Here is a 25,820-nt window from a genome sequence, read left to right as displayed (position 1 = left end):
CTAAAAGAAGCCAACATAATTCATAAGTAATTATCAAGAAAGAGAAATCTAACCTAATCCTACTAACATTGATTTCTCAACATGGTATCAGAGCTAAGGTCGAAGAAGATTGAAGATCACCTCGTTGACTTGAAGGAAATTATTTCTCCCTCTATGATAAGAATGAGATTCACTTCTACAAGAAGATGGATCAAGAAGATTGTCTACTACTTATTCAACAAGATCAAAAGTCAAGGGTTCTTAGTTGCACTTACAGGATCACTTAATGATGATAATGCATGGATCATTGACAGTGGAGCATCAAGGCATATGACAGGGGAAAGTAAGCAACTACAAACTCTATCAAAGGAACCATCTTCCCATGCAGTGGAATTGGGAGACAACAAAAGCTATGTTGTTAGAGGCCTGGGATCAACATCTTTGAAGCTGGAGAATGGAGCAAAACTACATCTCAACAACATACTATATGTTCCAAGTTTGAAAAAGAATTTGCTTTCAATTTCTTGCTTAAAAGATAAAGGGGATAGCGTCGCTTTTGTTGATGGAAAGGTCATGGTTTGGGGAAAGGATTTAAGTATTGAGAAAGCTAGGGATATTGGAGTTCGTAAAGGAAGTTTGTATAGAATCATTACACCACCTCCTCAAGCCCTAGTTCATATGGAAATATCTCCTATTGAGCTATGGCATAAAAGATATGGTCATCTTCACTACAAGGTCATTCCTACTCTTAAACATCTAGTTCATGGCATCCCCGATATCAAAGAAGATCATGAAGGAGTTTGCAAGGGATGCTCTTTGGGAAAACATACAAGAAAACCATTTTCAAATAGTGAAACAAGGTCTAAAGAAATATTAGACCTCATACATTATGATGTGTGTGGGCCCATGTCTGACAAATCACTTGGAGGTCATCTTTACTATGTAACATTTATTGATGATCACTCTAGAAAGACATGGCTCTATCTTCTCAAGAAAAAGGATGAAGTATTTGAGAAATTCAAGGAGTTTAGATGCGAAGTGGAAACCCTAACTGAAAGAAAGATAAAAACTTTGAGATCTAACAATGGTGGGGAATACACTTCTAAAGAATTGATTGCATATTGTAAAGAAGCAGGAATTAAGAGGGAGCTTATTGTTCCCTACTATCCCAAACAAAATGGAGTGGCCGAAAGAAAGAATAGGACAATTGAAGAAGGTGTACGAACAATGCTACTTGATCAAGACTTGCCAAAGTTTCTATGGGGAGAAGCAGCAATGACAACCGTATATATTCAAAATAGAAGTCCTCATAGAATTCTCGATAATATGACACCCGAGGAAGCATTCACAGGAAAGAAGCCAAGTGTGGACCATCTCTAAATCTTTGGGAGTCCTGCATATATCCATGTTCCAAAAGATAAACGAAAGAAGCTGGATTCTACAAGCATCAAAGGGACCTTCATTGGCTATAGTCTCTCCTCAAAGGCATATAGAATCTACATCAAGGAAGGGAGACACATTGAAGTAAGCATGGACATTATATTTTATAAGAATCAACCCTACAAAAGATTGAAGGATATTCCTATTGATTTCAATGATGAAGATCTACCCATCTTTGAAGAAGAAGAAGTACAACCTGACAACCCTTCTACAATTCAAGAGGAAGAAGAAGAACCAAGTGATCCTATTCAACCTGTGTTCATACCAAGCATAGGAAGAGGCCAAATTGGTTAAAAGCCACTCTTGAAGATGATGAACGGTGTGGAGCTGCGAAAGGAACCTTAAGGGAAAGCAAAAGGTCAAAGAGATATTCTGGATATGTTGCATATATGACAAGACTAATTGAAGCAGAACCATCTACATTTGAAGAAGTTGCTCATCAAGTATAGAAGAAAGGTATGCAGGAAGAATATCAATCCATCATGAAGAATGGGGTTTGGGAAATCGTTCCTAGACCTAGTGACAAATCAGTTGTCACCTCAAAATGGATCTACAAGATCAAACACGTTGTTGATGGAAGCATAGATAAATACAAGGCTCGATTCGTTGCAAGGGTTTCTCTCAGAAGGAGGGCAAAGATTATGAAGAAACGTTTGCACCCACTGCAAGGTATACTACCATTAGATCTTTTGTTTCGTTGGCTGCTACAATGGGATGGAACATCCATCAAATGGGCATGAAGACAACATTTCTGAATGAGACCATCGATGAGGAAGTATACATTGAGCAAACCAAAGGTTTTGAGGTAAGTGGCAGGGACACTCATGTCTATAGACTCAAGAAGGCCCTATATGGTTTGAAGCAAGCTCCTAGGGCATGGCATGCAAAAATCAATGAATACCTTCTATGAATTGGGTTTGTGAAGAGTTTCATTGATCCTAATCTCTACATCAAGGTTGTGAATAATGAGCCAATCATTATTCTATTGTATGTGGATGATCTATTCATCACAGGTGTGGAGAGAAGAATACAAGAATGCAAGAAGATGTTGGCAGTTGAATTTGAGATGAAGGATCTAGGACTAATGCACTATTACCTAGGTCTGGAAGTATGGCAAAATCTTGGGGAGATATATTTGGGGCAAGGAAAGTACATCATCAAGTTGTTGCAGAAATTTGGGATGATGGATTCCAAGCCTGTGACTACTCTTATGATCACCAATCTCAAGAAGTTGAGGAGCTCCGACTCAAGTCTCGTGGATCCTACCTCCTATCGTCAGTTGGTAGGTTCTTTGATGTATCTGGTAAATACTAGGCCAGATATATGTTTTGTTGTGAACATCCTCAGTCAGTTTCAGTTGGAGCCTCGTCATGATCACTGGATAGCTGCCAAGCATATATTGAGATATCTTCGTGGTACAATACATCACTGCCTAAAGTACAATAGCAAGGAAGTCAAGTTGATTGGCTTCACAGATTCAGATTGGGGTGGCAGTGAGACCAATGGAAGAAGCACTACCAAAGGATGCTTTAGTTTGGGATCTGCCATGATCTCATGGATGAGTAGAAAGCAAGTTCCTGTTACTTTGAGTAGTGCTGAAGCAGAGTACGTGGTTGCATGTGAAGTAGGAAAGGAGGTTGTCTGGTTGAGGAATGTTGATTTGGGGTAACATCGGATGTGCTCTAGGCCTCAAATTTTGCAGGGAGGCTTGAGCACATGTATTCTAAAGAACCCAGAAAGTGTTTTGGGAAATTCCACCCAGAAGTGACTTTATTAAAATAATTAATATTTTTAATGGGGTTCCTAAGTCTAAACTTAGGAAAATTAAAATATTAATGGCTATTAATCTAATCAGGGGTGAAACTTCTAGAAAAAACCACGGATCAAGCCAAAACGATCTGAACCTTTGATTATGATTTAATCTAGGTCGTTGGTTGCCCAACAGAAAGATATAAGAAGGGGCTTCAAGGTCATTTGGAAAACACACCAAGCAGATACTTAGTTTCCCAAGTAAAATCGATTTTCTCAATGGTCAAAGTTCGGCAAGAGAAAATCAATTCAAAAGGAGATTTGCAGATGGAGGAGAGACAAAGAGGGTTCAGCGTCAGTCAGGGAGACAAGGACGAAGACACAGAGCAGTAGAAGGGACAGCGCTGGGCAGGTTGACGCTGGGAGAGGCAGTGCTGGCTTGAGTGACGCAGGCATTGCGCAGGCCAGTCTAGAGGCCAAAGAAAGTGACGTTGGGCAAGCCAGAGAGACGCAGAGGGTGGAGGAACCTCTCTCTCGGGTCAGATACTTGTTCAGGAACATCTGTAAATATTTCTCAGAAAGCCTTGTTCTATACTGCTAGGTGTAATTTGTACATGTTGATTTTTGTTGAAGAATAATAAAACCCTCATCTGCTACATTGGTTTTCCCGCATTGGGTTTTTCCAAGGACAATTGTCCAAAAATAACTATGTCATTATGTTTGTATAAGTGTCAACATTTTACTTACATTTACTTTCTGCAATGTTTTAGTTGTGAAGGCTGCAATGGAATATGTTTCGATATTTGTCATATGAATACAGTAGATAACTTATTTCTGAGGTAATAAGTAGAAGAAATAATATTAATCACTGCAGTAGGATTTCCTTTTTAGAAATTTTTGCATGGTATCGAAGCTACAGGGAAGCAGAAGAGAGAAGCTGGAGGATCCAGTGCTGAGAAAAGAAGGGAATTCGAAATTCCTGCAAAGGCAGAAATTCGAATCTACCAGAGGATTGCGCAGTTCAAAACAAAGAGATTGGATTTCATGGGAAAACACTCTTTGAGAGAGCGACAGACAGGTAAGTCTTTTCCAATCGAAATTTATCAGTGGTAGAAGGGACAATGTAGCAGGAGATTCAGCAAGGAGGATTATTTCAAGTGGGACACAGTGTTTCCTACATCAGTTGTTGGGATAGGTTAGTGTCAAAAATTGGCACAATATGGATACTCAAAGTGTCTCAGGTTTATCTACTAGATTAGATGAAGAATTCACATGCCTAGTTAATTCAACATCAGCGGATGTTTGGGACATTGATAGCGAGGCTTCAACTCATATGACTAGAGTATGAGAACATTTCTCGAGCTATCAAAAAGAACAGATGAACTTCCAAATAACTATGGGAAACATAACGAAATGTACTCCAATAGGGAGAGGCACCATAGCTTTTCAGACAAAGGCAAGGACCAACATCTGAGCCACCAATATTCTGCATGTGCCAGGATTAGGAATGAATTTAATTTCAATGTCACAGTTACAGGACAAGGGATATGATGTATACTTCATCAGGAAGAAAGTATACGTTAAGCATCCAAGCATCCAAGCAGGAAGAAGAAAAAGCAAATTGGGTTCAAAGCAACAAGTTGTATAGGTTGCAGCTTGAATCGCCAATGGCACTGATAGGTAGCAACAATAATGATGAGGAGCGAAATGAATTATGGCACAGGCAAATGGGGCACTTACACCATGGAGCATTGAGGATGCTCAGAGAGACTATTACAAGGGTACTAGTCCTACATAGTGAACATGATGACTTGTGCAAAGGATGTGTGCTAGGAAAGTACGCTAAAGCATCTTTTTCCAGAAGTAACAGTAGAGCAAAGAATGTATTAGGATTAATACACTCAGATATTTGCGGTCCTATGTCCACAAGGGCTCTTAGTGGTGGCAAATACTTCGTCACTTTTATCGATGATCGCTCCAGAAAAAACTGGATCTATTTCTTAAAGACCAAGGATGAGGTCTTTGATTGTTTCCAAGAGTTTAAGGCTCTTGTTGAAAATATGACAGGGAAAAAGATAAAGGTATTGCGTTCAAATAATGGTGGAGAATATACAAACAAAGATTTCACAGATTTCTATGCAAAGGAGGGCATCAAAAGAGAGTGGACAACTCCATATAATTCGGAGCAGAATGGAGTGGCAGAACGGAAGAACCGAACTATTGTTGGGGCAGCCAAAGCCATGTTGTATGATCAGGATCTACCTAAGTATCTATGGGTAGAAGCTTGCAACACGGCAGTATATATCCAGAATAGAACTCCTCATAGAGCATTGGGGAAGAGAACGCCCAAAGGAGTATTCACAAGGAAGAAGCCAGAAGTCAGTCATCTCAGGATATTTGGAAGCGTGGCTTATTGCCACATTCCAGATGAGAAGCGCAGCAAACTGGATCAGACTATAGAGAAGGGGTATCTCGTAGGATACAGCGAGACCTCAAAGGCATATAGAATCTACATTCCAGGCAGCAAGAAGATTGTAGTAAGGCGGGATGCAAAGTTCATGGAAGATAGAGCTTTCAGGAAATCTCGTGAAATGCCTATAGAAGATAAGTCATGAGATGTTCCATTAGTCCAAGAGCAGCAAGGGCAGCAAGAAAGACAGACATGAGAGCATACACCTAGGTCGAGTACAGTGACCAGGACCAGTATTTCCTCAAAGGGAGAAAATGCAAATGCTTCTCAACGGACGGAACAACAGGATCAGGAGGAAGAATTGGTTGAGCATCCCACCACCAGTGGTAGAACGAGCAGAGAGGTGTGACAAACACTGAGGGACGTAGAGAAGTTTGTTGGAGCTCCTAGTGCCGACAAGAGGCAGCGTAGACAACCAAATAGATACCAAGCATTGGTAGCTCATGATGGAGAACCCTCTAGCTTTTAGGAAGTTGTTCAACACCAAGTATGGGTGGATGCCATGGTGGAAGAGTACAACTCCATCATGACGAATGATGTTTGGGAAGTAGTACCTAGACCAAAAAAATAGATCAGTTGTAGGATCACAATGGATCTACAAGATCAAATACAGATGGAGATATGGTGCAACAGTCATCATGACAATTTTCATAATGAAGACATAGAATCAAGGTCACAGTGAAGATCTCAATGAAGACAAGAGACCTCGTTGACATGATGAGAAGTAGTGATGCAGTAGTGATGGCCTCAATGGTGCAGCGGTGATGATGATCTCAGTAGTGACGTCAAAGAGAATTGGTGTCTTGGTCTTGGAGTGGCAAAATGGGTCAAGGGTCATGGTCTTGGTATTTGTCAATTGGAATCTCTATAAGAAGAATTTTGTGCGGGTTTTCCTCTCCAAGAGGGAGAGGTTTTGGCCTTGGCAGAATGCCAAACATCTTGTGTTCTTGTCTCTTTGTTTTTGGTAGCAGTTTGATGAAGTAAACACACACACTAATAATGACAAGAAGATCAAGCTAAGATAAAATTGTAAAAACACTTCACAAATTGTTATCATGATAAGAAGAATCTCAATTATTCTCTATGCCCTAGATTCTTCAACCCCTGCCTGGCGATATTTGAGGTCGTAGCACGATATTTTGCTGAAATAGGGCGATATTTCGGAAATATGCGATATTTTCTCGGCAATATTTCGGCTTGCTGAAAATGTCACAATATTTCTTAATATCGCCGATACTTTGGCGATATTATCAACACTAATATGTGTGTGTGTGTGTGTGTGTGGCTTCAGGTTTGCAAATTTTACACTGAGAATCTTAGGTCCACAATTTTCATGGAGAATTCGCATACCATGCATATCATAGAAGACCAAAATCTCGCATAAATCCATAGAGAGGTAGAGAATATGGTGCCACAAAGCTCGCACAAAACCACAGGAAGATCGCAAAAGTCCACAGGAAGCTCACATAAGTGCCACAAAAGCTCACGAATTTCCTTAGGCATAGACATGCCTAAGAGTGTTCAAATGACCTCAATGAGCCTAGTACATCACTTGAAGAATGACTTGCATTTCACAGACCACAAGACTCTCATCATATGCACAGAGAAAACTATTCAGATCAATTGCAGACTCGGATCATGCTTTGGAGCATTAATACAGATCTTCTCATTTGTAGAGTAGTAATATCATAGGGATAATCACTGTGACTTAGCTAGGTCCGTAAACTTCCATAGGTGTCCCAGATTCGCAAGGTAGCTTGTATAACAAAGATGCACAGAGCCATAGAAAGGCTCGCTCAGAAGACATTCAGTCCTCTACCACAATTGCCATTACAGGTTCGGAATTAAGTGTCATTGCAAATCCGGCCTTCTTCATTTTCCATAAATTCGTCCTTGTCTTCAACCTAGCTCTGATACATGTCGAGATTGCTAGGGCAAAATCTAGGACTAATTCTCTTCATCGTGATAACTACTTCCAATGATCAGTTTAGAATTAATTACACATAACATTAATTCGAAATCATTAAGCATTTATACAGAGAAAATATCAACCATTAAACATGAAAGAGAAATAAAGATAACCATGAGACAATGAGACAAGAGATACAAAAAATAGTCCTAAGGCCAGGGCAAAACCCACAAGGGGAAAACCCAAAAAAGTCTTTCCTTATGAGAGAGAGAGATCAATTCATCAAAACACCCAGAAAAACCAAACCCATAATAGCTTACCAGAGATAAGAGTATCCACAACTTGCCAAGTCTCCTGAGTATTTCAGCCCCCTCCTTCCTTCCTTCATTGGAAAAGAGCTTCTTGAGAGATAGATCGATATGCCAAATGAGGAGAGGTGATCAAAGGGGGTCGAATGGGTGCCTCTTAGGGGCCTAGATGACTTGTTAAAACAGAAGCTGACTTGAGGTAAACTTTAGGAGGGAAAATATAAATTCGAATTATCCAATTTCACATGATGAAAATATCGAACATGGCAACTATATTTCCAATAATCCACAGTAGCCTAGGCTTTGAGGGTACCCACTCCATAGGTACCTAGGACTTTCAAATAGGTTGATGACTTAGCAGTGTGAAAATTCTTGAATCTAACACATCAGAAACCCCTACTACAATTTTTGGTTTACTATCTCCTACTTGTTCTTTACATTAACAAGTTATTTAATTTCATAAATATCGAAGTAAACACAAATGCAGCCTTCACAAATATACAGATCATGTACTAAAATAAATTGAGACAATCACATAAGGGACACCGTTGTTTTTGGACAATCGTCCCCGGAAAAACCCAATGCGAGAAAACTGGTGCAGCATATATGAGGGTTTTATTATTAAGCAAATTTATGAATACAACAAGGGTGCCAGAAATGGCTCACCCTTCACAGAATATCTTTGGCAATAGTACCTCTCTCCGGAGACAGATATTCGGCAAATCAGCAACCGAATGATCAACCCTACAGTGACTATGACTGTTCCTTGTGCTGGACAGCGAAAGCTACTCCAAGCACTTCTCTGGAACTATGTCACCCTCTCTGGAACTGCATCACCCTCTCCCGGCTCAAGCTCTGCTGATCAGCGCCCAGCTTACACCACAGAATCTCCTAGCGCTGCCTTTGAAGCCCTCTGTGTCCTCTAAGGCTTCTGCATCAGCCTCTACGACCCTCTACGTCCTCTGCGCTGGCTCTGCGTCCTCTACGCAGGCTCCTCAAGCCTCTGCATCAGTCCTTCTTGGGCCTGCGCTACCTCTTTCGGCACTTCACTACCTCTCTGCTATGTAATCTTCAGCTTTGGATCAAAATCCCTAACAGAACTACCCCGCACTGCAACTGATCCCAACTTGATTTCCTCAACAAATCCAGCCCCAAAAAATCGAATTCTTGATCTCTCTTGGTGTGTCTCCAACTGACCCTCAAGCCTCCTCTTATACTTTTCCTGTTGATGAATCAAAGTCGAGATTAAGTCCCAAATCAGCGGCTGAGATTTAGTCCCTAATCAACAACTCCTCTTATACTTTTCCTGTTGATGAATCAACAATTAAGATTAAGTCCCTAATCAATGGTTAAGATTAGATCTGGCTTGATCCTCGTCACTTAGAACCAATGTTACCAGACTCGGAATCGGCAATAAATCGGCGAGGAAAAAGAGCGAAGAGTTTTAATCGGATCGGGAAAAAATCGGCAAATTCATTAAAAAAAATATACACATATATTGAATTAAAAAAACCATTTTTCATTAATATTGGGTAAAGGTATGTCCAAACAATGCATAATATCAATAGATGTCCAAAATATCATGAATAAATAAGTATCTCATATATGTTATGAGTCCACACATGATCCAAAGCACTGAGTCTTGAGTCCTTAGAAGCATATGCTTCTAAAAGTTTACAAAAAAGTTAAAAACTGCATACTAATCAGAAAAAAATCAGCAACTAAGAGTCTAAGACTCTTAAGAGTGAGAACTAGAAGCGATTCCTTCCACTCCTTCGCTTGCTTGACTCTCAAAGTTCTCCAAGTCATGAAGGCTGAAAAGAGGAGGCTCATCTAATTGAACCCATTCTGCCGCATTTGTAGCTTGCAAATCTATCTCTTCAAGGTCGATTGGTGAATGATCCATACCTGTCATTATCATGAGACATTGAAATGTGAATTAAAATTTCACTTTGAAGTTTGAACTTTAAACTTTTAAAGTACGAACTAGATTATGAAACCTTCAAATTCAAGCTCTCGAATCTCACCTTGTATTTGTTTGTTGCAAAGTCGTAGATTGTAATGGACAAATACAAGGTCATTCAAGCGTTTTTGTGTCAATCGGTTGCGCTTCTTAGAATGTATTTTCTCAAACATGCTCCAGTTGCGTTCACAACTTGAAGCACTGCATGCTTGGTTTAAGATTCGAATGGCAAATCTCTTCAAATCTGGCGTATCACTACCAAAGTTTTGCCACCAAAGACCTAGCAAGTGGTAAGGGTTTGTGAGTAGAAGACTAGAAGTACCAAATTAGTAAATAGTAAAAACTTAAAAAGAAAAGAAAATTTAATAAAACATTTAACATACAAAATAAATTTTAAACAAATTTAATGAATTGATGAAGCCTTCAACCTGGGTACCTGGCAACATCTTTGACCTTTGTCTTATAGCACTGGTATAGGCAAACAATTTAGATGGTGCCCTATAATCTTGTAGTTGGGAAAAGACACGACTTTGTTGTTCTGGATCAGGGAAGCACCTTTCCATGCATGTCATAAGTCCTCTGCCAACCTCCCCATCCTCATTAAATTTGCTCTTATCATAAAAATATTGTGGGTTTAAGAAGTACCCAGCAGCATGTAAGGGGGAATGCAATTGCCTATCCCAACGTGCATCTATAATGTCCCAAAGAGGCATATACTTTGTCTCATCATCCCCATATCTTCTTTTGATGGCCTCCTTTGCGAGATCCATCGCCTCATAAATGTAACCCATAGCGGGTTTGTCACCATCAACCATCCTGAAAGTTCAAGCATTCAAATTTAAAGAAATATGAAACATTGTAAATAAAAAGAAGCTTGAAATGAAATTTAAAAAATGAAAAAGTTAAAAGACTAAAAGTACCTGAGAACTCTAACAAGGGACTCTGTCACAGCAATAATCTCTTCGGCATCTTTCCAGAAGCCATCATTAAACACAAGTGCAGCAATTTCGATGACTTCAGGGGTCTTGGAATGTTTAGATCCCATCCACTCAGGTCCCAAGGACATCCTCTTCAGATTTATCTTTTGCTCAACCACAGATTGCAAAGATATGAAATTTGTTGCAAATCTAGTCACTGGAGGTCGAACAATTTCTTTACCTTCAGTGTATATTCTCATAGTGTTTAGGACAATAGTGTGGTTGTATAGGTATTTGGTTATGGATTTTGCCTTCTCCACAACCTCATGTATCCAATGAAGCTTACCAATGTCCTCAAGCATTAAATCTATGCAATGGGCAGCACAAGAGGTCCAAAAAATAGTGGGGTGCCTCGTCTCAAAAAGTCTACCAGCAGCCATATAATTCGCTGCATTATCGGTGACAATTTGTACAACATTTTCTTCTCCCACTTCTTGAACGACTTCCTCCATCATTTCACAGATAAGTTGGGCAGTCTTAACCTTATCTGAAGCATCCACTGACTTGAGAAACATTGTGCCTGCGGGACAAGATACAAGGAAATTTATTAAAGTTCTATTCCTCTGATCTGTCCATACATCACTCATGATGGTGCACCCTGTTTCTACCCATGATGAACAAAACTCAGCTAGCACAAGCATGACATCTTCAACACTCTCTAACAACATATCTGTCCTAAGGCTCTCTGATGTAGGGGCTTTGAACCCTGGACCTGCAGCAGCAATTGCATCAATCATAGCTTGCCAATAAGGACTTCTGGCACAGTGGAAAGGTATGTCAGAATAGTACCAAAAGTTAGCAATGGCCTTCCTTGCCTGACTATAGATATTTTTTTCCAACCAGTGCCATCCAAGGTAGGTTGGGAACCGGGTTTTGTGCGGGGAGCAAAAAAGGTGTTTATGTTTCCACCTCCAGTGTTGAAGGAAGGAGTTGAAGGACTGGCATGGCTTTGAGTTTGACTTGGCCTTGGAGGCATGTGTGGAAAACTTGGGAACGACATTGAGGATTCAACAGATTGAGGTGACATGGGGCTAGTGGCAGAAAAAGTATCAACTCCAACATTTCCTATTTCAGCATTTTGCTTTGCTTTCTTGGCATTATGTTGCTCTAACATATCAAGGGCCAAGGCTGCTTGGTATTGGACATTCTCGTCAACCTTGCCGCAAATACCTATATCATGGCCAGGTATTTTTGCAAGGTGGAACTTGAATCTATAAATGCCTCCACTGCATTCCTTTTTGCAAAATTTACAAAGGAGCAAGGATTTTCCGGGAATCTTGTCACAATAAGCCCAAGCAAAGTCCCGCTCTCTCGGCATTGTTGTTGCTTTGAACTTGTGTTTAATTTTTGGCTTCTGTTAAGATTTGGAGTATGGCTTCTATTTAATTTGTGGCTCCTGTGAAAGACAACAAAAAATCAAATTTAAAAATGATCCAAAAATTTAAAATATACTAAAAATTTAAAAAATTAAATGAAGAGTCAAGACAGATGTCAGTGAACATATAGAAATGTTGAGAGACCTCTTTCCTCCTTCCTGGAGAGCTGAAAACCTTCAGATCTGAAGCAATATTTTTAAAGGTTTTTCTTTTTTTTTAGTTTAATTTTGTGACTGATCTAATGAATTTTTGGCTGTAGCCTGTGATACCGAATTTTTTTGAGGAAGGTTCTATAAATGTCCTTGCCATTGTTTTGGCCCTCGGGACAGATTCAAGACCTAAGCCTTAATTAAAGTTTCCTCACAAATCTAAATAAAACTTAATTAAAATTTTAATTGATTTTAAAGGTTGGTCATGACTCATAAGCTTTCAAAAGGGCCTAACACCCCAGATCTGAAACTATTATTCTAAGGATTATCACATCTGAAATTTAATAACAAAGGGCCTGAAATAAATATTTTTTCTTGTCTGGTCGTGGGCTTTAAAAGATTGATGATGATCTATCTTGGCAGTGAGGGTTTTTAAAGTCTGGTGCAAGTCTTAAAGGATACCCTTCAGCTCAGGTACCTAATCCTCCAGCTGCATCCACATGTGCTTCTTGGACCAACTTCCAATTAGTCAATCACTTTTATTTTCTTATTTTTAATGGCACTCCCTTCTACTAGGGGCATTAGGAGGCATTGGGATAGATATACTATTTCCAACCCTATATTAGTGTAAACTTGGAGGACCACCTCCACTTCTCCACCACCCCAATAGCATTGGTTGTCTTGGTTCCATACTAGCAGTCAGATGATATCATACCAATCAGAGTCACAGCGACACATTATTTTGTCTAAGTCTTCTAGTTCTTCCTTTATAGAGTTCTATTTTGAGTTTCTTCCAGTTGGCTTCAAATGTTAGGAGAGATGGTGGTGGACTATGACAGTACTACATTATGATTCAATAATACAGTCTTGGTCTCTGCAGATTTCATTTTTCATCTCTTGATCTAGCTGGTCCAGTACGTTCCCCTGGGAACCTATTAAATACTTGTAATCAGACATTGAGGACAAAACAGGTGAGTGGACCATCTTTTCTAATTGAAGTGGTGGGAAGAAAATGTATCAAGGGTTCTATATGTGCCCAGTGCATACTCACACGATCCCTTGTCACCTTGTCAGCACTGGGAGAATGAAGAAATGGTTCATGAACGTATGGGTTTTGTTCCAACATTTCAGTCGTTGAAGATCAGTGCCAAGGATATAGAAGCTGAGAGAATGAGGCTTAAACATCATGCAAACTGAGCAAAAATCTGTATTAGTTAATGGAGAAAAGAAAAGAGAAGTCGAAGATGATTTGAATCAGGTAGATGATATAGGAACTAGGCTTATCCCATGTGTATTACAAATCCATTTTGGAATTCGTTAGTGATTGGCTATTACCAGTTTTGTGATTCCGTCTTTTCATTGGTTTGAAACTAAATGTATCTTGATTCGCTGAACAAAAGATAAGTGCTACCTCTTTGTTACGTCAAGGCTGGCCGCTGAAGGCTCACGCAGGCTCTGCGGCGTCGAATGCAGCTCTGCGGCTCTACAGCGGTGTCCACTGTCAACTGAGGACTCTGCGGCGGTGTCGACTGAAGACTCTGCGGACTCGGGACTATGAATCACTGCTACGGTGCTACCAGAATATCCTTGCCGCTATCTGCTCTGGTCTTCCGCTGCCAATCTTTGATCTTCACGTTGAAATGCTTCACCACTTACACAAGCTCACTGAAACAGCGCTATCACCGTTCACTCTGCCTCCTTTCAATGAAACAGCGCTATCACCGTTCACGACGCACGTTATAAACGCGTCACTGTCACAAACCGGAACCCAAAACCCGACGCAAAATTGGCGGGACTCGCCAAAAAAACGCAGAGTCGCGTAAATCGCCAGAATCGCGAGTCAAACTCGCGTTGACCACGAGTCAAACTCGGTCAACGCGAGTTGACTCGCAGAGTTTCAAGTCGAACCTTTTTGCCGCCGAGCCGAGTCATACTCGCGATTAATCGCCAGAATCGGCGATTCCTGTTTCACTGCTTAGAACTTGCTCACCCATTTTATATTAATACACATTAATATTTTTATTTTCCTAAGTTTAGAATTAGGAACCCATTTAAAAATATTAATTATTTTAATATCTCTTCATCTGGGTGGAATTTCTCCAAACGATTTTTGGGCCTTCGAGATCTCATGTGTCTTAGCCTCTTCATCAAATTTCATGGCTAGAGCACATTCGATGCTACCATAAATCAACACTCCCTCTTAGCAAGGAATGTGCTCTAACAATGCTTCACCATAGAAGCATCACACTGATCTTCTGCATCAGTCCTCTATGTTGATTCTTGGCCTGCTGCCCCACATCCACTGCACTGTTGCTTCCTGTAATGTTGCCCATGACACTGCCACTGCCACTGCTACATCTGAACTGTAGCTCCCTCTCAACAAGCTACATCATGCTGCCCATAGCATTGCAACTGCTAACTGTTGCACTGCAACTTAGTTACCAAGAAGTAAGTAACTGACTTCACCCAAACACTAACATCCTAGTCAGTTTAGAAGCCTCATGATGTTGAAGCTACCTCAGCTGTTATCCTGTGCTCCCTCTGCTGCAAACACCTTTGTGCCTCTTGCACTGTTATAACCTCCACTGCGCTGCTACAGGCTTCTGCACTCTAGCAGTGCCTTGTCACTCCATCACACCTTGCTCCACCCGACACCTGTCATCATGCTATTGTCGTTAAGGGCTCCCGTAGCCGGATGTAATCCAAGAGTTTGAGCACCTCAAGGATCATGCCCTTGCATGTGGTCCTCTCGACTACAACTCTATGTCTCCCCACCTCTTCTCTAGAGGCACGTGAGCACTCATGGCACAATCGTCATCAGCCTTGACATCCTTTTCCGCCTTTGTTGGAGCTGCCTTTGAGTCGGAAGCTTCTCCCTTGCCTTTCTTCTTGGGGCACTGGGATGCATAATGTCCCAACTCCCAACAGTTGAAGCACTTGACCTTGGAGATATCTTTCTTCTTCCTCTTCTAAACCCCCTGTTGTCCCGCAGATGCTAGAGTTGCATCCTCCTCCTCTTTCTTGATTTGAACTCCCTGCCTTAGTCAACCTCCTGGTCTCTCCATGTCGAAGAGCTGCCCACATCTCCTCCCAACTGGGGAGAGTCGCTCTGCCCAAAATGCTTTAGACAAACGTCTCCCAGTCCTCGGAGACTGCATTCAAAGCAGTCCTGACCATAAACTCTGGATCTGGTGTAGAGACCACGGAAGTACGTTGGTCACGAATTTCTTGCAACCTGAGAAGGAACGGATCTATCTCCTATCCTTTTTGCATCTAATATGACCGCAATTGATTCTCTAATAACATCTTCCACTCCACAGAAAAGCCCTAGTAGAAGGTGGTCAGTGTCTGCCACATCTCCCTTATTGTGTTCTTCTCAGCAATATGTGGTATGACATGATCCTTGACTCCGTCTAGAATCATGCATTTTGCCTTCGCCTCAGCCTCCTCATACTTCTCATTTGCATAAGGTTGAATTGGGACAGCTACGATTTTCAAGGCATAGTCCTTGATGCGATGTTTATCCAGGATTGCCAGGATCCTAACCTTCCAGATGACAAAATTGGAAGCCCCATCCAATCTGTCCTAATCCCTCAATCTGTTTACTACCATCTCTGCTCCTCTTCTCTAGACTCCCTTTGAGTCCTGATTTCCCTCTCGGAAATCCTCTAGCCAACTATTGAATCACTCCTCTCTAGTCCTCCTTTGCCGCTGCAACCCGGATCTAGATTTCTTGGCTAGAAACCTGTCGAGGTAGTGCTTCCCTCTACCTTAGTTCAGTCTCCTTAGACACTGTTTTGCACTCACAAAAACAGCGTCCCACCAGCTCCTCAAATCAAAATCTGCACAACTTCCTTAGCCCCGGCAACTGAAGGATCTGAGCCCTTCTAGCCCTACACAATCATAGTGAGAGCTAGATCGGCTCCTCCTGGCCACAATGTCAATCCTTCCTGGCTAAGAAAGATGACTTGGCACTACGTAAGCCTGATCTGCCCTCCCTCTACCTCTGTGTTGGCCTAGACAGCTGACGCAGCTACTGCATGGGCTCCTCCCAACTACTACGTCACCTTCACCTGGCTCAGAGTGCTGACGCAAGCACTGCGTGGGCCTCTGCATCACTCCTTCTGCATCTCTGGCTCTGAAACAGCGTTGTCTCTCGGGACAGCTGCTTTCTCTACAGCAAATTCTCAGATTTTCTCAGTTGGTGTCTTCAGTCGCCTCTAATCTGCAATACCTCTAATACCAAGTGAAAATTCCTGAATCTAACACATCAAAAACCCCTACTGCAATTTCTGGTTTACTATCTCCTACTTGTTCTTTACATTAACAAGTTATTTAATTTCATAAATATCTAAGTAAACACAAATGCAGCCTTCACAGATATACAGATCATGTACTGAAATAAACTGAGACAATCACACAAGGGACACCGTTGTTTTTGAACAATCGTCCCTGGAAAAACCCAATGTGAGAAAACCGGTACAACACATATGAGGGTTTTATTATCAAGCAGATTTCTAAATACAACTAGGGTGCCAGAAATGGCTCACCATTCAGAGAATATCCTTGGCAATTGTACCTCTCTCCAGAGACAGATATTCCGACAAATCAGCAACCGGATGATCAACCCCACAGTGACTCTAACTGTTCCTTGTGCTTGACAGCGAAAGCTACTCCAAACACTGCTTTAGAACTGTGTCACCCTCTTTCAAACTGCATCACCCTCTCCCGGCTCAGGATATGTTGATCAGCTCCCAGCCTGCCCCACAGAATCTCCCAACGCTGCCTCTGAAGCCCTCTGCATCAGCCTCTACGGCCATTTGTGTCCTCTGCGTTGGCTCCTCAAGCCTCTGCGTCAACCCTTCTTGGGCTTGTGCTGCCTCTTTCGGCACTGCACTGCCTCTCTGCTATGTATTCTTCAGCCTTACATCGAAATCCCTTGTTGAAATGCCCCTCACTGCAACTGATCTCTAACTCAATTTCCTTAGCAAACCCAACCACAAAAAATTGAATTCTTGATCTCTCTTGGTGTGTCTCCAACTGACCCTCAAGCCTCCTCTTATACTTTTCTTGTTGATGAATCAACAGCCGAGATTAAGTCCCTAATCAACAGCTAAGATTAGATATGGCTTGATCCTCGTCACTTAGAACTTTCTCACCCATTTTATATTAATACACATTAATATTTTTATTCTCCTAAGTTTAGACTTAGGAACCCATTTAAAAATATTAATTATTTTAATATCTCTTCATCCGGGTGGAATTTCTCCAAACGATTTCGGGGTCTTTGAGATCTCATGTGCCTTAGCCTCTCCACCAAATTTCATGGCTAGACAAAATCCGATGCTACCAAAAATCAACAAGCAGATGCAGCGTTTCCCACTTACATCAGAGCGTTGGGCAGTATGATGACTTGAGCAGCTCATGTACAACCCAAAGTACCTTCAGAACCCAGAACGTTGATCTTTTTGACCTAGTGCAGAGGATTCTAAACTATTGTACCACTAGACAGAGCATGCCCCCAAGCTAGCCTTGACACAACCTGATGGGCAAGCCATGATTCAGAGCTTATATGAGGATGATTTTCCATGAGGTGACTAGGGAGGGCATGTTGCACCTAATGGAGCCCTAACTATGGAGAGAGAGGCATTGTGTTGACCACTAGAGACCCATGGAAATGACATGGTGACACCACAACTAGATCTGGGACCGCAGAGCTATGCTTTGAGGTTGGATTTGAGGGATTATCCCCAAATGATGGATGATCGTGACACATTGCGACATCTTTAGCCTTATACTCACCATCACATGGCATTTGAAGCCCTAAAAGGGCATGACATTATCATTTATAGACTTATGGCTCACACTGTGGGTCCTTTTGGCATGATTTCACATTGAGCTAGTGGGTTGGCTTGTAGCCCAAGGATTATTTTATGTTTACTCATCGTCAAACTTTTTCAGAGGTTTCATAGGCTAAAATTAGATGAGGTAAACCTCATATAAATAGAGATCACCTCATTCATTTCATTTCATCATCACTTGTGGACTATTTCGGCCTAGCTCTTGTAACCTTGTACTCTTGTGAAGATGTGATCTTTGTGGATATTTTTGCTTGTGGAGATGTCATGTTGGGATAATGAAGGATTGTTCATGGATATCTTGTGAGCATTTTTGTTGAACATCTTTTAATGATTATTGCATGCAATATATTTGCTAAGCTTTTCTATGTTCTTGTTGAATTGCATATATTTATATGTAATTTTTGTGAAATATTGTATGTTTTAATTCAAGAATCTTGAACATTCGTTGAGAACCTCCTACAGATCTTTTCTCTTGATTTTATCCCATCATAGAGTGATAGCTAGGGTTTTCCCCCCTTACTCCCTTCTATAATTTGATATATCCATAGTAATTTTTCCCTTAGAATCCATCACCCAAGAAGCATGCACTGGCTTCCACATAGATGATCAAACATCATTACATCTCTGCTTAATTTCTTTCTATCAATTTTGGCCCTTCAAGGCAACCCACTAGGGCTAGGGCATAGGGTCAAGTTCAACAAGGGCTAATTTGTTGGCCTATTTTGAGGCTTTTCATATGGATTGAACTTCATAGCATCAAAATCTACCCTTTTCCATGGTTGAAATAGCCTCCCTAGGGCTAACACATCACAAACCCTAGGCAATTTTGCCACGGGAAACCCTAATTTAGTATTAAGGCTTCAACTTCAGGCTTTTTGAAGGCTTATGGTTCCTTTTGTTGATCAAACTTATTTTCCGCAAGACTTTTCTTGAGCCACTCTTGTTGCATATTCCTCAAACCCTATGCTATAAGTACCCTTGATAGATTTCATGGAGAGCACACTATTCCTTGTTTCGTTGGATTGAGCCTTGTTCTTAGTCTAAGTGCCCTTCTTGAGCTTATCCCAATTGTCACCTTTGAACTATTGCCTTAGAATACCTATAAGGTGACCAATACCGAGAAGCCTCCCTTGTGGTGAAAATCCACTAAAGAGCAGGGGGTGGAGTGCTATGGTTATAGCAGGCCTCCACCTCATTCGTGTCCCTTGGTCTAGTTCTCATCTTGTGATCCCTCTCACAAGACCTGCTAGATTTTGAGGCAATAGTTACCAAGCCAACAACTTGGTGGTTGAAAATATTGAGTGTCATGCTCCTAGACTAAGAGACTTGCCACTAGAACCTAATGGATAGGAAAAAAAATTATCAAGGTTTCAATTGCTTGTCGATATCCTAATAATTAATGGTTTGTCACTGAAGTATTTGTTTTGTGCAGTTTATAGATGTCAATCTATGCAATCTTACAATGTGTTTTCTATGGCACCTCCACACTAGAGATGCCTCACATGCAAATACCTTTGATGGCTAATACATGAAATTTTTTGAAACACATTGCACACCTTTTATCATTCTCAACATTGATGTAATTCTTCCTCACTTTATCTTATGTTTGGATTCTCTATGAATAAGTCATTTTCTTTCACTGATTATCCCTTAAAAGTTAAAAGCCAATTGCTACCAGAAAATAGATATTTACAATGTCACATAAAAATTAGAGCCAATGAGTGTTTTCTTCTTTGAATATGATAATAAATGGAGTATTAAAACATATCCAAGCAAAATGTCGTATTTACAGCAAATACAAAACCCCAAAAAGTCTTAATCATGCATTCATAGAGCTTTTTTCAAGTTTAGACCTGAATTTTGCATGCAAACTTATCACTAAAAACATGAGCAAAGAATGGACCTGGCATTTCCCTTCAAAAGCCAAAATAAAGCAATAGAGCTATATTGTTTAAATTGGTATACCGTATTTGGGGGAGCCCTACTTGAATCTCCACCATGGGCACATACAAGAGGAGGATTTTGTAGCCAACCACATTTTTTAGATTGTGCCTGCAGGTGAACAACGAAACAGAAGAAAGTTGGACAATCTATTGCAAAAAAAAAGAGTATCACAATATATTAAAACTTGATGAAGTCTATATGTTTTGCACCAGAATTCTCTATGAGCAAATAAGTTCTTTATGATAATTCATGAGTATGTTAAAAAATAATATTAGTATTAACCGAAAGAACAAATGAATGATGAACAATTTCTACAAAAAAAAGTTTGGTATCCATGTCATTCAGACATGGGAAGACCAAGCACATCATAAAGTGTGATAGGTTAAGATAAGATTATTTATGTTCAAGAAATGATCAAAAAGCAGGACAATGGGACTGCGAAGCACAATCAGTGATTCCAATCTGTAGGTGGTACCCTGAAAATATAAAATGAGATAAAAACAAGATAAAGCGTGAAAACATGAACATAATATTACATCAAAGGCGGAAAAACAAAAAGATCAACAATGGTGTGCTAGAGATAAACTGTATGCCAATAGAACGTGAAGAGGAGGGGTAAAAGAGGACGAGGAAGTATATATTGCGGTCTAGGTGATTGAATGGGATCTGGTGCTCATCTATGATGTCATCTAGAGAATGTTCAGGGCTAAGAGGCCCTAGTTGGGTGATCTGGGGAGGCATACAATAACCGTAAGCAATTATCTGATCATTTTCATTATCACCTACAATCTTCATTGTAAATTTATGTCCAAGCTGGATTGAAAGACAAATTCTTGTGAACTTGCTTATTTATAGCATGGTAAATAATCTATAAAATATATCAAATGAGCTATAATCTTAATGCAGTCTTACTGTTGTCCTTGTTTGACACTAGCTTTGCTACCAAAATCACCTCATCTGGTTGTGCCACTATAAATTAACCAAGACATTTGATCGTGAGAAATATGTGTTCACTAGATAACTCATGTAATGATTTCATAAATTTCTTAGTCTCAGCTTGCATTTTCGTGAGCAAGGCCTCTAGAGAAAAACTAGTCTAGATACAACAACCAAATATGTGAGACATCTATATTGCATATATCCTATCTGTTTAAAAATGCATCTTATATTACATGATTTCATATAAAAAAATCATCATGGCATACAATGATACAAATCAATGAGTCAAGCTGCAAATTGAGATGCACAACATGCTGGGGTAGGCCCACATGTCTAATGTTCATATACGATGACACATTGCCCTAGCATGTGTAACACACATTTGGCATGTGCCATGTCTTGCATGTTAGGAAGTTCGGATTCCTTTGAAGCTTGTTTTTTGTTTGAACCTACAAACCCTTGTGACTCCATTGTTTATTGCACCAGCATGTTTGATACATCGGGACATGCTAGGTAGTGTGTATGGTACGTCGAGACATTGCTACAGCAGAATATTTGAAACGTGTTTGGCATGTGCCTTGGAATGCATGCCAAATATGTTGGGGTAGCCTACCACGCATGTCATCATGGTCAAACTCCTAGAGTGACTCCATCACGGACATCCTTGTACATCCCTATGAGCTTCTTTGATCCTGTCAATAAGAGATTGTCCACATAAAGTACCAAGATGAGTAGCTCACCCTCAAGAAGTACATAGTACAAGTTGGGATCTGCCTCTCTCTTGGTGAAGCCCAAACCAAGAACATATCCATCGACCCTAGCATACCATGCGCACGGAGCCTTCTTCAGCCCATAAAGGGCCTTCTTCAACCGACACACATGGGAATCTATCCCATATACCTCAAAGCCCTAACGCTGCTCAATATACACCTCCTCCTTCATCACCGCATTGAGGAAGGCAGTCTTCACATCCATTTGATGTATCCTCCACCTCGTCTCTGAAGCAATGGACGTAGTTGTTCTAATGGATATATATCTGGCGACAATTGCGAATGTCTCCTCGTAATCCACTCCCTCCTTCTGGAAGAATCCTCTCACCACGAACCTTGCTTTATACTTTCTGATACTACCATTTGCTACATGTTTGATCTTATAGATCCATCGAGAAGTGACCAGAGACGTTTCCTCCGGTCTCAGCACTATGTCCCATACAACATTGCTCATGATGGAGCTATACTCCTATATCATGGCATCCCTCCAAACCTGCTCAGCTATAGCTTCCTCAAAAGCGAATGGCTCAGACTTGCTAACGTTGCTCAACAGTGCCAAATAACTAGAAAATCAGGTAGGTGATCTACTCTTCCTGAAAGTGTTGCTAGGAACCTCCACACACTTCTCAACATCTCTCAAGGTTTGCTCAACCATCTCAGCCTCCTCCTAATTGAGCTCAAGGGAATATCCAACTCATTCTCTGAATCTGTTGACTATGTGCTTGATGTTGGTGTTGTTGGTCCTTGTTCTGCCTTACGAGCCTCTCGCTCCCACTCCTCTACCATTGTTGGCTCCTTCTCATGAGATATCCCAAGGGTTTTGTTACCCACCACCAGTGGGTGAACCCTGTAGGAGAAATTTTCTCTTGGATTTGTCTTCAGCCAACAACCCCTTCCAGCCACCAGATAGCTCAATATGCCACCATTCTCCGCCACCTGAACCAGCCATTGTGTGCTCTTGCCCATCTATTATGATCATATGTTTGAAGGTGGGCCTTCCAACCCAAAGGTATGGCTTTTCATTATATTAATATAACTAGGTGTTTATGCTTGTTTTTCTTGGGCACATCTGGACATGAATTAGTGGGGGGATTCAGTGGAAAGAATGGGCTTGGATTGTAATCTTGTTCCCTCACCCCAATTCGATGCTTAGTCTTGTATCCTAGCCCCGTGGGATTTCATCTACTGGCTACTAGCTTTAGGAGTACCACTACATGGGAAACCCTGATTTTGGTTGCATGGTCCCACTTCCTGACACCATATATCTCACTCCCCTATGCTCATTATAACCCCTTTTCACACTTTTCACATCCGGGTCCACATTTGTACATTGGGTCCACAAGGTGTTAGCCTCCCTCTGCCGTTGTTCACACTTTGGATCGAGCTTGGAACAATGTCTCAAAGGTTGATGCAGCTAAAAAGAAAGATAAAAGCATAATTTGGCCACTTACAACAAGAAATGTACCACAAAATGCAAAAGATGGTTAGGAAATAAAAATTTAGCACTTGGGCAAAAGCCAAACATGAGCTCTACCCCCTATCATTATGGCCATCAAGTTGGTTCCTCGGGCCCCTATGAGTGCCCCCTACATCATTAAGGAATCCATGATTGTCCCAACCCCTAATGGGCGATGAACTGACCAACCAGATGGGGGTAATCACTGCTACATCATACACATCGTGTTCTCATCCCTTGGAGCCCCGAGCAGTAAAAGAAAGAAAAATCAATAAAAGGCAAAAGGCATATGGTGAAGGGTAGAAAAATAAAGGCCAAGGTAACTAATATTCCATGATTTCTCCCTCCTAAATATATACACCCAATGTGTGTGCTTCCTTCATTATAGCTACCCTTGTACCATGGCATGTGGCTTGGAGCCTTCCCTCTTGTCCCCACCCCATTCCATTATTACTTCACATGACACCTGCCATTTGATGGATGTAACATGGACCTGTCACTCCCTTTGTTAAATTTAGTTAACAATGGTATGTTCTATGCTTAGCACAATTACTTCAATGTTCCTTTAGCAACCCAATAACAATTTCCAATTTACTTTTCAATAGCAAACACATTAATCACATTAACAGTAAAAGTAGATAGAACATGAAACAAAATGCAGAAGACAAGCCAAAACAAGAGCACACTAGATTTGGCGAATGCCAGGGAAAAACCCCAATGTGGAGAAAACCCTTTAATCAATTCTTCTTATTATTATATCAAATGTTCAGCAGAGAGAGAGAGTACAAAAGTGAAAATTTGAATTGCCAAATCATAGTCAAAACAGCCCTGTCAAATCTGTAGCCAAATTCAGCCCTAACCAAAAAGTCAAAGATGGTCAACATAGCAGTGAATCTTCCTTTTTAGAGCCAAGTCATACCCAGTCAAACTCGGCCTAATAAGGTGGTCAAAGTCAGCCCAAAACAATCCTGAAAGCTGCAGTCAAACTTGGTCAACTATGTGGTCAACCCTGCAGTCAGCCCTACGGTCAAAGTGCCCAGAAGTTCTCAATCCCTGTGCCAAACTGTACGCCCTGCCAAAAACAAAATTTTCCCACAAAAATCACAGTTAAAGGATGAGTTAAAGTGCATGATCAACGTTGGTCAAACTCCTACAATAATCCTGAAATTCGGCCTTACAATTTGCCCAGAAAATTCGTCCTTCTACAACATGTGTGAGAGAGAGAAGATCTATCCAATAGATGTACGAACCAATGAGAGGAGAGAGAAGAAATGTGTGTGATGATGATGCCAAATGACGTGAGAGAGAACTTGTCTTTATACAAGTCGTTGAGGGTGAAGAGTCACGTCCATTGGGCTTCATGAGCCTACATGATGATGTGATCGACCTAAACAATTTGCGTGTGTGGGCATAAATTCAAAAACACACTTCTGCTTGTCCAAATTGGATGATCTTTATATCAATTTTGGTCCTCTTGAAAAGAGGAATTTAATGTAATCATAATCTCCATCAAATGAGTTGTCCCAAGGTGTAATTTGGCCCTGGTTACCAATTTTAACACTCGCTCTCAACTAGGGAGAATTCCACCTGCCAATCCATTCATCATCATCGATCACCATGCCATCCTGTCGTCATGTATCATCTTTGTATCTCATCTCATCTCTATTATGCTTAACACTGATGTGAATAATGAAGAAGAAAAGATCAAGAGTGAGCCACAAGACCTTACCACTCTCCACTAACATCCAGAGGTAGAACCTCAATCAAACTTGATCACAGATCAAGTTGTTGAACACCATGCATCCTAGACATAGGGAGTACAGCAGTACACAACGCGTCCATCAGTAGTGCTCTGGTCCCTATCCACTTTTCCAAACTCATTGGCCAAATGAGAGGTACTTCTCATGAGTCTCGAACTACATGGGTAGGATGTATGCTGGGGCATCAGCAAGAGAAGGTGAACCACTCATCCTGCTCATACGCCATAGGAGAAGGTGAGCCACTCATCCTATGCACATGTCAATCATAGGGGAAGGTGAACCACTCACCCTACACACATGTATCGTAGGGGAAGGTGAACCACTCACCCTACACACATGTCAATCATCATGAGGTATCATAGGAGAAGGTGAACCACTCGCCCTGTACACAACGCACCAATAGGGGAACTCACCCTGTACACAACGCACCAATAGGGGAACGCGAACCACTCACCCTATGGTTGCTCATAGCTCCAAGAATTACCCCAAGCCCCCCAAAGCTCCCAGAGCTCAATATCCAACTCAAGCAGGACCTTCATGGGAGGGTCTTTCCACAACTCCAAGTCTCTCTCATAAGGCTAAGAATTTGACCTTCCCTAAGGGCTTCGTGAGGATGTTTGCAACCTACTCATCAGTCTTGATGTGTCGGAGCCTTATTGCTCCTAGTTGTACCATATCTCGGATAAAGTCGTACCTCATATAAATGTGCTTGGAGCAGTCGTGGAACACGGGATTCTCTGAAAGGTGAATCCCACTCTGGTTGCCACAGT

The 25,820-nt window shown here is 41.1% G+C and overlaps 1 protein-coding gene across 2 annotated transcripts in view; it reads right to left on the bottom strand.

The window, feature by feature from the left end:
* Positions 1 to 25,820, bottom strand: part of LOC149184059 (glycerophosphodiester phosphodiesterase GDPD4-like) — a 250,566-nt gene that overhangs the window by 211,531 nt on the left and 13,215 nt on the right. For both annotated transcript variants that reach the window (XM_089417391.1, XM_089417392.1), the window contains exon 2: positions 20,147 to 20,233. In XM_089417391.1, the coding sequence (XP_089273517.1) occupies positions 20,147 to 20,233 (87 nt within the window). The remainder of the gene's footprint in view (positions 1 to 20,146; positions 20,234 to 25,820) is intronic.

This window comes from Pinus tabuliformis, chromosome 3_2 (assembly GCF_031772625.1).
Source record: "Pinus tabuliformis cultivar Carrire ecotype Pingquan chromosome 3_2, CPIR1, whole genome shotgun sequence".
Taxonomy (NCBI): Eukaryota; Viridiplantae; Streptophyta; class Pinopsida; order Pinales; family Pinaceae; genus Pinus; species Pinus tabuliformis.
This window is presented reverse-complemented; position numbering and strand designations above follow the sequence as displayed.